Raw genomic sequence first — 16,302 nt, forward strand, 5'->3', positions numbered from 1 at the left:
TTTCTGTAAGGAGAATAACTGGAGGCCTACAGGCTTCTATACATTTTGTCACAGGCCATAGTCCATGTACCACCTGTCCCTTTCATTCTGTCTAATTCATAGTAGTAGTAGTAGTAGTAGTAGTAGTAATAGTAATTAAAGTGTCAATATTAGTATAACTATAATAACTAGTATTTTTCCCTCTTAGGCTGTGAGCCCTGTGGAGAGTGGTCATGACCAGCCAGGGCAACAGTAGAAGTGGCAGGGGGAGTGGCCATGACGCCTCTGCTCCTCCCCCGCCTCATCAGACTCCTCCCCAGCGCTCATTCCCTGGTCCCAAGCTGCAGGTGCAGCGCTCGCTCTCCCGCGACACCATCACAATCCACTTCTCAGCCTTGGGCAAGGAGGGAGAAGAGGAGGATGAGAAGTTGTATGGGGCAGCTGTGGAATCAATAGGGGCAGTGGGACCATCTAAAGGTCAGGAAGGCTCGGTGCCTGAGGAAACCCTGGGAATTGCGACAGCCCTGGAGGCGAGTGAAGAGCTGCTCTTTGAGGCTGGGAGTCCTGATACAACCATTACCTCTGCTGCAGCGGACCTGCCTCTATTCCAAACCCAACCTGTCGTACCCAGCAAACACTCACACACCCAGGCCGTGGCTATCGTCCCAGCCTCCCTCCACCCCACTCCACCAGCCAGCTCCTCGTGGCCATCAGAAAAATCTCCTGTACTGCCACATGCATCTGTCTCCGGCTCCTCCTCCTCCAGCTGCTCCTCTCCATCCAGGTCTGCGGCTACATTGTCTTCTTCCAAGCCATTCCTCAGTCTAGTTCGCTCCCTCTCCAACGACGTTGAGTCAAAAGACACCGCGTCCGCCCTGCCCCCTCCCCCTGGGCGCCATCGCCACATGATGAAATCTTTCGTCAAGTCTCTGTCCACTGACACGTCCAAACCTGACCACCAGGAGATGTCGCATCCTCACCAACTGGCCCAGACCGCGCAGCACCAACGTCCTCCAGAGTCCAGACGCAACATGCAGCTCTTCAAGCAGTTCTCCCAGCCCCGCCTGTGCACCCCCACCCCCCCTGTCACCCCCAGGGCTGGGGGCGACTCGAAAACTGCTCCGTCCTCCCCCCTGTCCTCGCCAGATGGCAGGTCCTTCTTCAAGGTCCAGGAGGTGGAGGCCAGGATAGAAGATACCAAGCGCAGGCTGTCGGAGGTGATGTGCGAACCTTTACAGTTGCTGAGTAAGATAATGGGGGATGAAGGTGGGACAGTGAGTGCAGGAGGAGCCGCCACTTTCATGACCCCCCATCGATCCAAATTGCTCTCCTCCAGCGCCTCAGAGCTCAGCACTGTGCCAGCTCTTAACGGGCATGCCGAAAGCAACAACAACTACAGTATCAAGGAGGAGGAGGGGGGCGAGCTGGAGGAGGAGACCCCCACAGGCCAAGGCCCAGACATAGTTTTCTTCTCCTTCCCAGCCTCTGCTCAAGCTCCAGCCCACAGCCAGAACTTCTCCCCCCCTCTTCCCAGGTCGCCCTCCTTGGGCCTGGGCCGCTGCACCATGTCTGCCCTGGTGGCTCGGCAGGAGGAGGAGGACTTTTGCGAGTTGTACAGCGAGGACTTTGAGCTGTGCACAGACGAGGAGACCCCTGAGGGGGAGCACCCCGAGTCACGGCAGCCTCACACTGGCAGCACTGGCATCTGTAGCGAGGTGGAGAGTGAGGTGGAGGAGGAGGAGGAGCTGTCCAGCGTGCCTATGACAGCGTTGGTCTTTCTCACGCAGTTGGTGTACCTCTACCTGGTTTTACCCGTTCCATCATACATGTGTGCAGTGGTCCAGGGGGTCGTGGCCGGGTTCATGCTGGCCATCCTGGTCCTCTGGTTGTCCGCCCCTGGAGGAACTTCATACGGGCTGAGGAAACTCAGACGGAGGGGCCAGCAGTGGAATGTAGCCCAACTGGACATCAAAGAACCAGGCGTCTTCAAGGTAGGTTATTTCAGACTTTGTGACAGTTGGGTCGTGATTACACTTGCTGTTCGGTTCTCTTGGTCCAGACCAAAAAAGAAAATTATACATTTAGTCCAAGTTCGATTAGCGTTCACACTGGCATTTTTAACACCGAACCTAAACAAAAGGCATAAGAGTGGCACACACCAAACAATGGAGTTAGTCCTTGCAAGAAACTGTTCCATTATAGTAGATTAAAAGCTAAGGATTTGGTCAAAATGTGGTAATCAGAGTTATCAGACGTGGCCTCCGAGGTATTGTGTGGCCATCTCACAGTGGGCTAGCTATCTGTCATTACTTGGAACTGATGGCCCATAGCTACTGTACATCTTACAACAAGATTAGCTGAGCTTGCAGCAAGGACTTTTGTTGATATCATCTACATGATAGTGGCTGGCTAATGCATTACATTTACCCACTGGCTTTTTATGTGGTGTACAGAGAGGACAGCTACATCTCTCTGTGTCATTACCTGATATGTGTTTAGCTAAGGGAAAAGGTTTGTCACAGTTTAGTGGTATAGAGGAGGTATCAAGCGTTTGGTTGCCAGGTTTCGTAATGAGTGATCAAATCAAAAAACATTTCTCAATTGGTGTGTCTCATGAGAGTTTTAGTACTTGTTGTAGTACCAATGACCAGAAATTACTTGAAGCACACATGCCAAGATTTCCGATAGAATAAAGATAACACTATTTTATTTTGTCTCTGTACCTTTATCCTGGGGTCAACCAGCAGTATTAAAGTATATGTCTGTGTTACGCATGCTTTCTAGTGCTAGCTATTTGCCTCTTCTTTTCCTTTAAAGTCCAGTTGCACTGGAAACAATTTGAAGGAGCAATTGTTATGGTGACGCAAGAGATGATATATGTGTGTATGTGTTTGTTTGTGAAAGCCTGTTCTGTATGTGTGTGTGTGTGTGTGTGTGTGTGTGTGATTGTAGTACGTGTGTGTACCTAACCTGCGTGGGCTCAAAGTTGCAAAACATAAAGCCCTGATGCCCACAAGCTATATCTGTGCCGGAAAGAAGCGGCCACATGAAAACGGAGCATTGTGTAGAACCTAGCAGGCTGACGGAGGAGGGGACAGTGGTCATCTCACAGCTCTCTCACCCACACCCATTCTGCGAGGTCATCCTCATCCATGCCTGCTCAGGATGTTGTAATGCTAGTCTCAAGATAGAAAGTAGATTTTTGGGATTGCACTGATGAAAAATATATTGCACTGATTACAAATAGTCAGTTTCTGGTGTGTGAATTTCACACTCCTGTACCAATTACAGTTGAAATCCCCTTTTTGTGTGTGTGTGCGTGTGTGTGGGTGGGGGGTTGTGTGTCTGTGTTCTTGTACAAATCTATTTCTTTGTCATCAGGGCTGGATGAATGAGATCCAGAGCTATGACCCAGAGACTTACCATGCCACACTGACCCACTCTGTCTACGTGCGACTGGAAGGCGCCACCCTTCGACTCTCCAAGCCCAACCGAAACATTGCACGCCGCGCAACCCACAATGAGCCCAAACCTGACGTCACCTACATTAGCCAGAAGATCTATGACCTGGCTGACAGCAAGGTAGTTTAAAATCTTTGTATGTATTTGTAGGACAGTGTGTATGTCTCTTGCAATTGGAGTGGAGAAGATATTGACCATGCATGTTTACACGTATGGGTTGAATGTGTCTTTGTGTGTGCATGGAACTGTGTTAATAGGGAGAGACAGAGTATGTCTTGCCATATCATGCATATGGGAGTGATCCTTTGCAAATAGGTCATGTTTATACATAATAGGTCATGTGCTTGGGAACAAAGTACATGTGAGACATAGTAAATGTCACATAGTACCTCACAAGTCCTACAGTTTGTATCCTTTGTATGTTTAGTTTACATGCTGCTGGTTTATTATAGACACTCATTTTAGGCTCTCAATTGAACAATGCCTGTTTGTCTAATACAGACTCAGTCACACAAGACAAGGAGAAGGGTGTCCCTTGTAGCTTGAAACTGACACTAACGTTTGACTCTACAGAGACACTTTAGTGTGCGTCCATCTGCATTTGTCTATCTGTCTCTGTGTCCACAGATCCACCTGGTGCCCCAGAGCCTAGCCAGGAAGCGTGTGTGGAACAAAAAGTACCCCATCTGTATCCAGCTGGCCAAGCAGGATGACTTCATGGCCAAAGCCCAGGGAGAGAGGTCTGAGCCTGGGGAGGAGAGGGGGACCGTGGGGGTTGAGAGGCTGGAGGGAGCCGGGGTAGGAGAGGAGACCAGGAGACTGCCAGGGGGGGAGCTGACTCTCTACTTGTTTGGGAGGACTGGGAGAGAAAAGGAAGAGTGGTTCCGGAGGATCCTGATGGCATCCAAGTCAAGGTTGGAGGGGAGGAGTGGCAGTCTGCCAAGAGTGAAGAGTGGTTAGTGGATGCACACAGACACATGCACACACAGACACACACACACGTGCCATGCTCTTTCTCTGACATACTCTTTGTCTCTCATTCTCTTTTTGTTCTGTCTCTCATGTTTTCTCACACAAGCACAGGTAGGTACATCACCTAATCACAAAACGTGTGTCTAACTGCACAAGTATGAGATCTGTGCCTAAGCTGCGTAAGAGTGGAATCTTAAGCTAGTGCTAAGCTAGGCTTCCACCCCTCCACAGAGCAGTGGGACTGGGTCAGGAGGATTACACACTTATTGAGACGTAGTACATTGTCTGATTATTGTACTCCACTGTAAAATTTGTCACCAAGTATAAATCCATGCTTACATATTTCACTTTGGAGTGCTAGTACAGTATGGAATGTCCGCAGTGTCTGTGTTTGTGCAAATATAGCACAAAAATATCAAATATACTGTATAAATTACCTAATTGTATACAGATGACAAAAGCAGTATGTGAATCCTTCTTCTATTTTTTTCCACACTTCTGCCTCCATCATCCGCACTCCAAACACACACACTAACACACACACAGCCTTCCCCCACTCCCACAGTCGCAGTGGCAGTGGCCAGACTGGAGGAGCAGGTGCAAGCGCAGGAGGAGGAGCAGGAGGAGGGTTGGGCTCCCAGAGCAGGAGCAGCAGCCGGGGCAGTCTGATGGAGGAGGTGCCCCCATCCCATCCCCATAATTCCTGGGGAAGTCTGGCTGGTGGTGTCCGTCAGAAGATGCTGCTGGACTATAGCATCTACATGGCCAAGTATGTGAGCTCCACGCCCCCCCTGGACAGCCCTACCGCCTCTACCAGCCCCCCTGCTCTCAGCCCAACCACCAGCCCAAGAACCAGAATGAAGGTAATAACTTATTGCTTGGCTATAAATATAATTTGTCCAGTACATACATTCTATGTTCTAATGTGCTAGTGTAGATAACGGGACAGTCTCACAGTACAGTACATACTTCCAGTTGCCAAGAAGTCAAGGGGAGCGGGCTGAGCCAGAGGCCTGGGTCAATGCCCTCCTAGGGAGGATCTTTTGGGACTTCCTTGGGGAGAAGTATTGGGCTGACATGGTCTCCAAAAAAATCCAGATGAAGCTCAGCAAAATCAGGGTGGGTGCTGACTCTTTGACCTGCCTTGTTTCAAAAAGAGTCATAAAAACACACACACATGTCCCTTTCTCTGTATTTGTCCCAGCTGAGAGGTGTTGTGTGTTTCAGCTGCCCTACTTTATGAATGAGCTGACTCTGACAGAGCTGGACATGGGTGTGGCCCTTCCAAAGATCCACCAGGCCTCCAAACCCTCTGTGGACCATCAAGGTAGACCCCTGTGGAAGTACAGCCCCTCCACCCTTTCTGTCTCTCTCTCTCTTTCTTGTTCTCTCTTTTTTTCCCTCTCTCCATTTTCCCTCTCTGTTCTCTGTGTCTCCCACCCCCTTGTCTGGAGTTGGACTCTGAATGAACACCACGCTCTAGTGGCTATATTCATTAAACTTCCCGTTCCCTGTCATCCTTCCCTTTTTCCCTTCTTCCCTCCTCCTCTCCATCCATTTCTGAATTGTCTGAAAAGGGACTCTTCAATTTCCACCTGCAAAACTTCAGGGAAAAGAGTCGCTCATTCTCACAGTCACCAGAGTATCTGACAGAAAACTAAGGAAAGAAGAGGAGAGAGGAGGGTAGAGAGGAGGGAGACGTAAGGGAGGATAGGGGGGCGCACTTTACTATTTGATTCAACTCTCAAGTGACATGGAGGCAGAGGGTGGGGTGTGTGTTTGTGTGAGTTTATGTGTGTGTTTGGGGAATAGATTTAACGGGGGTGAATGTTTTTAACCTATAGAGATGGTTTACTCAAGTACCTTTTCTCATTTGCTATCTTGCCATTTCTCCTTGGTTCACAGCAAGACTCAAAAATGCAGTCCGTGTTTCACAGGGAATATTCCCCAGGCATTATCAGCCGACTACTGCTCCTAATGAGTCCTGGGGGATTACTCTACGGTCATCAGCAGCTCTGTGCTCCGTTCCACCAGAAGTGAAGCTAGAAACTACACATAGAGCTAAAAGCTCTATAATAGATCAAAAGTTATCTTCCTGAATGTGCAGAAAACTTGCCCGTTCTTTACTGCTTTGTCATTGATCTTCCTCTCGTTGTTCTTTGAATTTTGAGAGAGCAGGAGACAGAAAGAGAGAGGGAGAGACATAAAAAGCGAGAGAGAAGAGATACAAAACAGAATTTCCTTAGAAAGGAATAAGGCTTTGGTATGTTTATTACTTTTTCTTGAGCCAAAAGACAAGAGCTCAGCTTATTTAGTGTTGGCTCATTTTGTCTCACTACAGGGTGTAACTGGGTTCAGTCAAATAGTACATCAGCAGGCTACATCTCCAATAGGACCCCAACCTCCCTTCTCTGGCAGGAATTCAGATCCCTCCCTCCTATATCAGGAAGTTGCCTGGCGAGACCAGCCAATCAGTGGAGAGGCTGGCTGAGAGATGACCTTTGTGGTTGTTGGGAAATGCTTCATCTTTCTGGCAGCTCAGTGTGACATTTTACAGCTGTTGGGAGTCTGGCAGGCAGGAGAGTCTAAGGTTAGTCCACTGAAACAAAATTAATTAAGCTCTCCCATTTGATAACTTAATCTAAAGGTTAGTTAGTAAGGTTAAAGCCTCATACCAATTTTAGAGGGAGTGCAGATAGAGCGTTGCTTGATATTCTGGCATTGCATTAAAAACTATTCATGTTTGGGAACCTGTGTTGTAATTGTTTAAAGATCCTGTAAAGTGGAATTGAAAACGAGTTTTAAGTTCATCACACCACAGAAGAATCTGTTGTTAACTACCCATCCAAATTCGAATGGAAAAAAACAGACAAGTATGTTACATTAGGAGAAATCGTGAGAAAATCTGCAGAATATCAAACATGTCAACATGTATTTGTGACCTGCCACAAGGGGGGGATAGAGACCAGGGTGCCCTTCCTGCTCCGGATGGACCTCTTGGGAGACTGTGGTGTGAATCAACTTTTTAGTAATGCCTCATCTCCTCTCCCTCCCTGTTTATATTTACACCCCCTCTTTCCCCTCTGCTCCTGTCTCTCCGACTTTCCTACTCTCTCTCAACTCCTCTGCCATCTCTGATTTCTTCTGCCTTCCAACAGGGCTGTGGTTTTACCTGGAGGTATCCTACACAGGCTCTTTCCTCATGACCCTAGAAACCAAAATGAACCTGGCTCGTCTGGGGAAGGAGGGTGAAGGCCTGGGGGAGCAGGGCAAGGAGGGGTAGGAAAACACATACACTCAAAGTTTCTACCTAGAAGGTGTTGTAATGTGCTTGGGCAAAACACCATTTGGTGGCACTCCTTACTGGAGTCAGGTGTTGTATGTGAAACAATATGGTCTTATTGAATGAATGTGTTTACATGGTTTAATGACCCTATCTTTGTCACTGCTAATAATGTCAGTGAATGTGGGGAGGTACAGCTGCTTTCATTTCTCTCTTCCTTGTATTTACTGAACTATTTCTCTCTGGTCACTCCTTTTCTGGATGCTAACCTCCTTGGATGTGCCTTTTCTGTGATGGGTGAGTTTGGAAAAGCTTGCTATATCAACCCAAAACGAGTAAATTCATATTTTTTCCATCTCTCAAATGACGCATCTTTGTTTTGAAAGTCATTCTCACAGCCAAATCTCTGAATGAACACTGTTAATATTTTGTTAAGTCGGAACTGGAATTCTTTTATGCTTGGAAAGTGCTCTTTGTGGATTCAGTCTAACATAAATCTGAGTAAATCCTCCAGCTTAACATTAGAGATGGCATTTGGAGTCACCGGGGAATGGATTTAGTTGTTGGCGTAAATGGCTCTCTTTTCAAGAATACTCTGGGGTTCAAATTGTAGAATTTTCTCTGACAGAAATAAGAGCCTTGTTGAAAACGGATTAGCTTTGTCGCATTTCAAGCCTGGTGGTTGTCTGGTGCCACCCCAAATTCTGATCACAGCTTTGGTCCCATCAAGAAGATACTTACCCTGTGTAACTGTGTGTGTGTCCAGGCCCAGACCGCGGGCCTACTGTCTGGCTGACAGTGATGAAGAGTCCTCCAGTGCAGGTTCCTCGGATGAAGAGGATCCCCCAGAACTCCTCACCGACAAAACCACCCTGCCAGGGGCAGAAGGGTGAGCAACACTCAGTCATATCTGCTGTCACACAGACATACAGTACATACATAAAGTAAAGCAAAAATTCTTTCAGAAATAATGACATTTCAATCAGGACACTCACATACTGATTAATTTATTGATAACCATAGACAAAGAAATAGGTTTGACTTTGGCGGAGTGGATGTATCAAGGGGAAGCACTCCCTGCCTCTAGCATTAGTGAACAACATATGCCACGTTCCAAATTATGCAAATTATATATTTATCTGATTTTCCTAAATAGTTGATGCAAATGACAGTCAGTATAATTTTTTAAAAGTCATCAACCCTTCGAGATAATAAATTCTTTATACGGCCACATATTAAAATAAGAAAATTAAGACACTTTTCAGTCCTCCTCATATTAAAGCAATAATGATAACGATCATTATACGATCATGATAGTGTTGCCAGATTGGAAATGGCGAAGTATCGTACCAAAGGCTCAAAATTATTGTATTTGGTAGTGCTAAGTACTAAACAAAAACAGAGACATTTCTCTTATCTGAATCTGTTATGGAACCAAATTGCCAATATGCATATTTTTCTATGGCTCTGCGGCCCAGCAACTCAACTTTCATAACATTTTGTTCAGGAAGCCTCAACCTCAATGCTAAACCTTAAAACGATAACTGTAATATGATGTTCTACCGTCGCTGGAGCTGTATCAGACGCTGGCGTAGTGATAAATTGTGACTGACTGGTGAACTGTGGAAATATCGTTGAAAGAAGAAATGCGCTGCCAGATGTCAAAAGAAACCCTTCTTTCCATCCATCCATCCATCCATCATCTTCCGCTTATCCGGGGGTCGGGTCGCGGGGGCAGCAACCTAAGCAGGGAGGCCCAGACTTCCCTCTCCCCGGCCACTTCCACCAGCTCTTCCTGGGGGACCCCGAGGCGTTCCCAGGCCAGCCGAGAGACATAGTCCCTCCAGCGTGTCCTGGGTCTTCCCCGGGGCCTCTTCCCAGTGGGACGTGCCCAGAACACCTCACCAGGGAGGCGTCCAGGAGGCATCCTTATCAGATGCCCGAGCCACCTCAACTGGCCCCTCTCGACGCGGAGGAGCAGCGGTTCTACCCTGAGCCCCTCCCGGATGACCGAATCGGATTGGTTTCTTGTTTCTTGTAACGTAGCAACCGTTGGTCATGATAAACATTTCTAGGTTTCACAATTTCAAGATGGAGGAGAAACTTTTCGTTATGTGTCTGCACACCCAGTTCTGTTCAGAACAAAGTTATAGTGTCTTACTGAGTGTACTTCGTGACTGCCATCTGACTGTAAGTAACCAGAGTTTGTTTCAAAACTTTTCCTCAAGGACAGAGGGTAAAGGCCGCAATATGCTTCTGCGTCTCCGTTTACGGATGGGCGGGCGCACGGATACACACGGATACGGACGGATAGACTGTGTTTATGGTTCTCCGTAGGCTGTGGGTGCTGAAAAAAATTCACCGCCAGAAGATTAGGTGGCGCAACGTTTTTTTGTAAATCGTCGTGGAGTGTTTATTTACCTAGGTTATCGAGAAGTCGGAGCAAATTTACAAATTAGCCGTTTCATCAATAAAATACGCACATTTTCAGCAACTACACTGCCCATTTCTCGTCACATTTTAATTCAGATGCTGATTTACATGTACTGTTTAGCTGAAATATGAATTGTGAAAACTTACAGCAATGGCGGTCAAAGGATTCTGTTCGTCCTGTTTATCCCGGCAACCCCGCCCCCGCCCCTGACGCAAGCGATTCTTAATACTGACCAATCACAGTCAAGGGGGTCTCCGTAGCTCTCCGTCGCTCACGACGGATAGTTAGAAAATTCAGGAGGTGCACGTCGAGCTCTCCGGGGCTCTCCGAGGGCTGACGGAGAGCTCGTAGAGGGCGTTACTCGGAGAAGAGGGCGTTCCCATGTGTCCGTTTTTGTATTGACAAAACATGTATTCTTCTGTAATCTTGCACTAGTAAAATCTTACACTTACATAAATGTTGTGTAAAAGTGGTATTTTGATTGATATTGTGAGTACATGAACCCAAATCTGCACGCTTGGCCATGACTACAACAGTGACCTTAGAGAACTACAACTCTGTATTAACTTGTCTAACACGCCCCCGTGCGTGGTGTACTGTGGGAAGGCAAGCGATGCAGAGCGTTAAAAAACGCTGCAGTATGAACGCAGCGTAACAGTGCGTTCACACTGCAGCGGAGCACGCGGCGCGCGGCGTCGGCTTCCAATTCATTTTCAATTAAACCAGGCGTTGACGCTCGCGTAGGGCATTGTGGGAAGGCGAGCGGAGTGGAGCGTTGCAAGTTGGATTTTCTCAACTTTATGTAAATGAGGAGCGTGAAAACGCTAGCGTTGGCCAATCGAATTGGTTTCTTGTTTCTTGTAACGTAGCAACCGTTGGTCATGATAAACATTTCTAGGTTTCACAATTTCAAGATGGAGGAGAAACTTTTCGTATGTGTCTGCACACCCAGTTCTGTTCAGAACAAAGTTACTAATGTGACGAGCCTGAATTTAAAGATTACATTAAACTAATAATGCATGGTGCATGGTTGCCGATGTCGTCATTGTTCCTAGTGTGTTTTTATAGCCTACTTTTAAATTCAGTCTCGTCACATTACGTGACTGTTCTGTGCCACTGCTAGCCCAGCCTACAAACGACTGGTTGAGTGACCGGTGGCGTAACATGTATTCTGCTGTAATCTTGCACTAGTAAAATCTTGCACTTACATAAATGTTGTGTAAAAGTGGTATTTTGATCGATATTGTGAGTACATGAACCCAAATCTGCACGCTTGGCCACACCACAGATTTGGGTACGTACATACCTTACACACCATCGCTATATCAAAAATATTCACAGCATTTATAGTTATAGTAGATACAGTACAATCAAAAGCAAATGAAACCCAGGAACTGTTGCACTGAGGCTGTTCACCAACCTTGGCCTCACACACACAATGCTAGGAGGGCCATCACCTTAGAGAAGCCACAGCTCTGGAAACGAGGGAGTTCCCAATGAATAACTGATGACCCTGACTTGCTCTCTCAGCTACGTGGGAGGCCACAGGCCCAGCAAGATCATGCGCTTCGTGGACAAGATCGCCAAGTCTAAGTACTTCCAGAAGGCCACGGAGACAGAGTTCATCAAGAAGAGGATGGAGGAGGTGTCTAACACGCCCCTGCTACTCACCGTGGAGGTCCAGGAGTGTCACGGGACGCTGGCCGTCAACATCCCCCCGCCCCCCACTGACAGGATATGGTATGTTCCAGGAGGACTTCTCACTATGGTATTTTCAGTGTGATTATTCAACTATAGGGAAATATGGTTTGGCTAAATCAGGAACTCCCTCTGCTGGTTAGGTAAGGGGTATGCATTTGTACTTCACTACATACAATCTGGTGGTTTTGTCTTCTGCAACTGAAATGCAAAAATGTTGAAAGATATTTATAATGAATATGAATGAATGTTTATATCCGTATGCAAGCTTTCAATTACTTCAAATCTTTCCCCCATGGCTTAAATTAAGTTTGACATTCTACAGAAAACACTCTGGTCAACCCAGTGTAACAGTTGAACTGCTTACCCCCCCCCCCCCCCCCGCCACACTCACAAACAATTGCAGGTATGGCTTCAGGAGCCCCCCCCACTTGGAGCTGAAAGCTCGGCCCAAACTTGGGGAGCGGGAGGTGACATTGGCTCACGTCACCGACTGGATCGAGAAGAAGCTGGACCAGGAGTTCCAGGTAGGCCCATAACACCCTTCCATGATCACTGGTTTAGATGGATTTATGGTAAGTCAATAAGTAGCCATTTGTTTGGCGAATTACATCTGTGCGCATACTTTTGAAGATCAATAGGATGCTGTCCAAACGTTTGCTGACATTCTGGTCCCTGCTCACCTCATAACTAAGAATATGTTTGAATAGGGTGAGGTGAATTTGTGAATGGCCATGAAAGGGGTTGTGGCTCTCCCACAGCCACTAAGTATGGGTCTCACCTCCCCCCTTGTCTGGTTTTAAAAGAGGCATATTTATCCAGGTTTTACAAATTAACTGCCCCACCCCCTACCCTGAAGAGAAAAACAGATATGATTTGTTTTCCCTGTCAGTTGTGAGTGAGCCACAGCGTAATGTCTCTGGATATAGCTACAAATACCACATCTGTGACAGTTAAATGCAATGAGGTGAGCTTTCGCCCTGCTTTACCTACACAGAATACAGGGAATGATGGACGTTCTCCAGGATTTTGTTGTGGAGATCAATCATTTTTATAGAGCCATTGTAACCTCACTGCTGTGGCTTGATGATTTGATGTTCGTCATTCTTGCCGGCACATTAGTCAACCCAGACAGTTTCCTTCAAATAAACCAGATATACAGGAATTCCATCCAGCCAAAATATATTTAGTTTGTGGGGACACAAACTAAATTATTTGTTTAAAAAAATCTATTACCTAATCTTGAATTGTTATACACTTAACACAATTGCTCCCCTCTCTATGTTTTTGTTGTCTTACAGAAAATATTTGTGATGCCAAACATGGATGACGTGTGGCTACCCATCATGCACTCTGCCATGGACACTCGTTCCAACACATACTTTGGTACTGTGACATCCGATGCCTTGAGGGACATGGACATGGACCACTCTGAACCTGAGGTCTCTGATATGTGAAGACACACACTTACGGTATGTGTGGAATACCATGGCAATACGACAGAAAGGCACAGGCCCACCTAGAGACACTTGTTGTGGACTTGAGAGTTGTGGCTTACTGTTCACTCTTCATGGCAGTAGTCGAGTCCCATTGCCGTGGCCACACTTACATGAATGAAGATAAATTGTTTACTTTGACGATCAGTAAATCTGTTACTAAAGGTAATAGATCTGGATATCTGAAAGTTGTCTGTTAAACACGTCCTCAGTTCATTTGCCAGTCCCCTCCTGCGAAATAAGATCAACAGAAAATGTTGCCTATGAAGACTCGCAAGAGACACTGTTAAAAAAACATCCTCACTAAAAGAAAAGTAGGCCTATAGACACATGATTGTGACATGATAAGAATGCTTAGATCACAGGTTTTTCTTCCAACAAGAAAGATGGCCGTCCCCTGAAAACCAGATGAACCACAATACCTGTGATGTTTAGCAGCTTCACCAAACAACATAGATTTACACTTCTCACAAGTGTGTGTATCCATAATGTTGTTTTTATTGATGTGCCCCAGTCTTATTTTACTGTCAGATACTCAAAAGCCCATGAGCCAAGCATGGGTTGAGGGTTTCCATTTCAAAACACATCGGTGTTTTTGATTCAGTGAAATCATTGTTTATCGTTTCATCATGCTTCTGCATCTAATGCACACGTAATGGGGTTCAGAGACAGTTGAGTTCTCCTGGCCCAACCCACTTTGCTGCCTGTGCCATCTTCGCTGCCTGTGTCACCTGCATGGCACCCCGTATATGCAAACAGATCAATGCCACTGTGTCCATTAAACTACGATACCAGCTGAAACTCCTCCCTGTGCCAAAAGAGCCCATAGGAGACAGGTCCGAGTAGTCAAGGAAACCTCAACTCGTCCTTCAATGTCTTCAGCAAAACAATTGCTCTAAACCAGTTCAACTAAAAAGAAAGATTTTGCAGTGCGTCACAAATGACAGATTACTTATACAGATATCTATGTTCCAATTGTTGTATGTAGGCCTAATGAATGTACAATAAACTGGGTTCAGTTTCATAAAAGTACAACATACTTAAATTGATGTTAGCGGTGTATCGCTTGCTGATAGATGGGGTTGTGAACACAGCTGACATTAAGATTAACTGAATTTTGTCTGTCTTCTTGGCCATAGCAGTCCCATCTTGACACTTACAGGGATACTGAGCTTCTCCTCACCTCCCCCCCCCCCCCCCCCATTGCAGGTGATAACTAGGATAAACAGACTTCTGCCATACTGCTCAACTGCCAGGGTTGAGCCAGTCTGCAAACAAAAATCATGGTTTTGTTTATGTAGCTATTGTTGGTGTCATGTTTCACGTTCTGTACAGTACATATGAAAGACAATAGGTTATATCAACCATCTGCAAATACCAGACTATAGTAGAAATGTGTTCCATGAAATTTGCCAAGAACATGTTTGCACTTCTGTTTTACAGTTAAAGCTGTTTTTTAGCCATTCTGTTCAAATTGTGTTGGCTAACAGTGTATGAGGCAGAAGTGCCTTTTAAATAATCTGACATTCCTCTAGTTGGTTCAATCGGTTCCAGTTTCAAACTGACAGCAAACTTTTGAACGTGTGTGCCATCTGTCTGTTTATGCTCTTGGTTTTAAATTTGTTTAGCTTTTATTACATTTGCAGTGGTAAAAAATGACATCGCTATTGTGTTCAGTGATTGTGACATATATGGTGGCTCAATAAATACCCTTTTGCTTCAAAATGAATCACCTGATCATTTAACAAATATTCCTCTAAATGGGTAGCCATCTTTGAAATACTTAAGCTTTGGTTATGCTTATGACACATCTGCAGCATTATAACTCATCTTGAAAGGTTCCATCACTCAGTGGACAGATCTGAATGGTACTGGTTTATGTAGAAATGAAGGGTTAAGATGTTAATGAACTCACATTCAAAATCTAAATGTTGGATCTTGACATGGTATACATTTGTGGGTTGCCTTTAAAAGAGAGACTTGGTATAAAAGCCAAGAAACCCCAGTTATAAACAAGCCTTTTTCTGCTCTTGCACTATAGCTTGGCCTAAGCAGCCATTGTTAAGGCCACCCAGGTTCAAAGAAAGTGCATACCACAGAATGACTACGGCAATACTGCAATAAATTGACTTTTATTTAGACAGCATCTTCAGTCAGAACACTTCAAAAGCAATCAATTGACGCATCTTTACAGAAACTGGAACAGGCCACGTGGCGAGGAAATGGGCCGGATTACCTGGAATAAAACAAAATTGGTCACAACCCTCCAATTCGTTGGCGATTATATCCATAAGCAATATTGGTCATGTCAGTCATGTAAATTGACTTCATTATCATTCAGAAGTCTAACGCGTTAAACACATCACGCATAACCCTCTACGTTTCATACACAATACGCAAGTTTTACCACTTGACATTACCCACCGTTCTCTAGCTACGGAAACATGGAAGGCTTGTCGAAGCTCCAGTCATGGACACTGGGTCAGAGAGCCATGCCGACTGCCATGTGCTCCTTCAACGTGGCTAGCAGCACTTAGCACAGACTGATGCGGATTTCCTGTTGAACATATCGTCAGCAATGAAATTGATCATTCCTTACTATAAATCAATGGCGACTATTTATAAGAGGTACCACTTACCTCTGACAAATTGTGGACTGCGTTTGAGCAGGCTCCCTATTACAACGACAGTGTGGACTGCGTTTGAGCAGGCTCCCTATTACAACGACAGTGTCACACGCACAACCTGCCAATGGTCCACATTCGTCTTGCAAACTTAAAACTTACTATCCATTTATCCATATTTATCAAAATGGTTAACATGCAATACATGCTGTACCACCAAAGCTAAATATGACGCCCACATCACTAAATATATCAGTAACCCGCTTCACACACGGAGCACAACGTTACAGCTATAGATGAAGTCAAGAATAATGGTCGGCTGCCGGAAGCTTTTATACGAAGGTTTTACAACGA

The 16,302-nt window shown here is 45.7% G+C and overlaps 1 protein-coding gene, 1 long non-coding RNA gene and 1 other non-coding gene across 3 annotated transcripts; 1 reads left to right on the forward strand and 2 right to left on the reverse strand.

Annotated features, from left to right (window-relative positions):
* Positions 1-212: 212 nt before the first annotated feature.
* On the forward strand, positions 213-13,864 carry tex2 (testis expressed 2). The gene is made up of 11 exons (XM_067233278.1): positions 213-1,970; positions 3,361-3,561; positions 4,069-4,396; positions 4,960-5,276; positions 5,389-5,532; positions 5,641-5,740; positions 7,572-7,692; positions 8,463-8,585; positions 11,661-11,870; positions 12,235-12,355; positions 13,130-13,864. The coding sequence occupies exons 1-11, from the start codon at positions 213-215 to the stop codon at positions 13,283-13,285; spliced, it is 3,579 nt and encodes a 1,192-aa protein (XP_067089379.1). The 3' UTR covers positions 13,286-13,864.
* Positions 13,865-15,276: 1,412 nt separating this feature from the next.
* On the reverse strand, positions 15,277-15,416 carry LOC136941338 (small nucleolar RNA SNORA50). The gene has a single exon (XR_010876483.1). It is a non-coding gene; the product is annotated as a small nucleolar RNA SNORA50 (small nucleolar RNA).
* Positions 15,417-15,440: 24 nt separating this feature from the next.
* LOC136940934 (uncharacterized) lies at positions 15,441-16,251 on the reverse strand. The gene is made up of 3 exons (XR_010876420.1): positions 15,964-16,251; positions 15,749-15,881; positions 15,441-15,560 (listed from the first exon to the last, which is right to left on the reverse strand). It is a non-coding gene; the product is annotated as an uncharacterized lncRNA (long non-coding RNA).
* Positions 16,252-16,302: the final 51 nt, after the last annotated feature.

This window comes from Osmerus mordax, chromosome 3 (assembly GCF_038355195.1).
Source record: "Osmerus mordax isolate fOsmMor3 chromosome 3, fOsmMor3.pri, whole genome shotgun sequence".
NCBI lineage: Eukaryota > Metazoa > Chordata > Actinopteri > Osmeriformes > Osmeridae > Osmerus > Osmerus mordax.

What these genes read in the sequence shown, in the direction of transcription:
- tex2 (XM_067233278.1), top strand. Translation starts at nt 213, where the DNA reads ATGACCAGCCAGGGCAACAGTAGAAGTGGCAGGGGGAGTGGCCATGAC. An exon ending in ACCCTGCCAGGGGCAGAAGG is followed by an intron (nt 8,586 to 11,660) that starts GTGAGCAACACT and finishes TTGCTCTCTCAG; the next exon opens with CTACGTGGGAGGCCACAGGC. An exon ending in CCCCCCACTGACAGGATATG is followed by an intron (nt 11,871 to 12,234) that starts GTATGTTCCAGG and finishes AAACAATTGCAG; the next exon opens with GTATGGCTTCAGGAGCCCCC.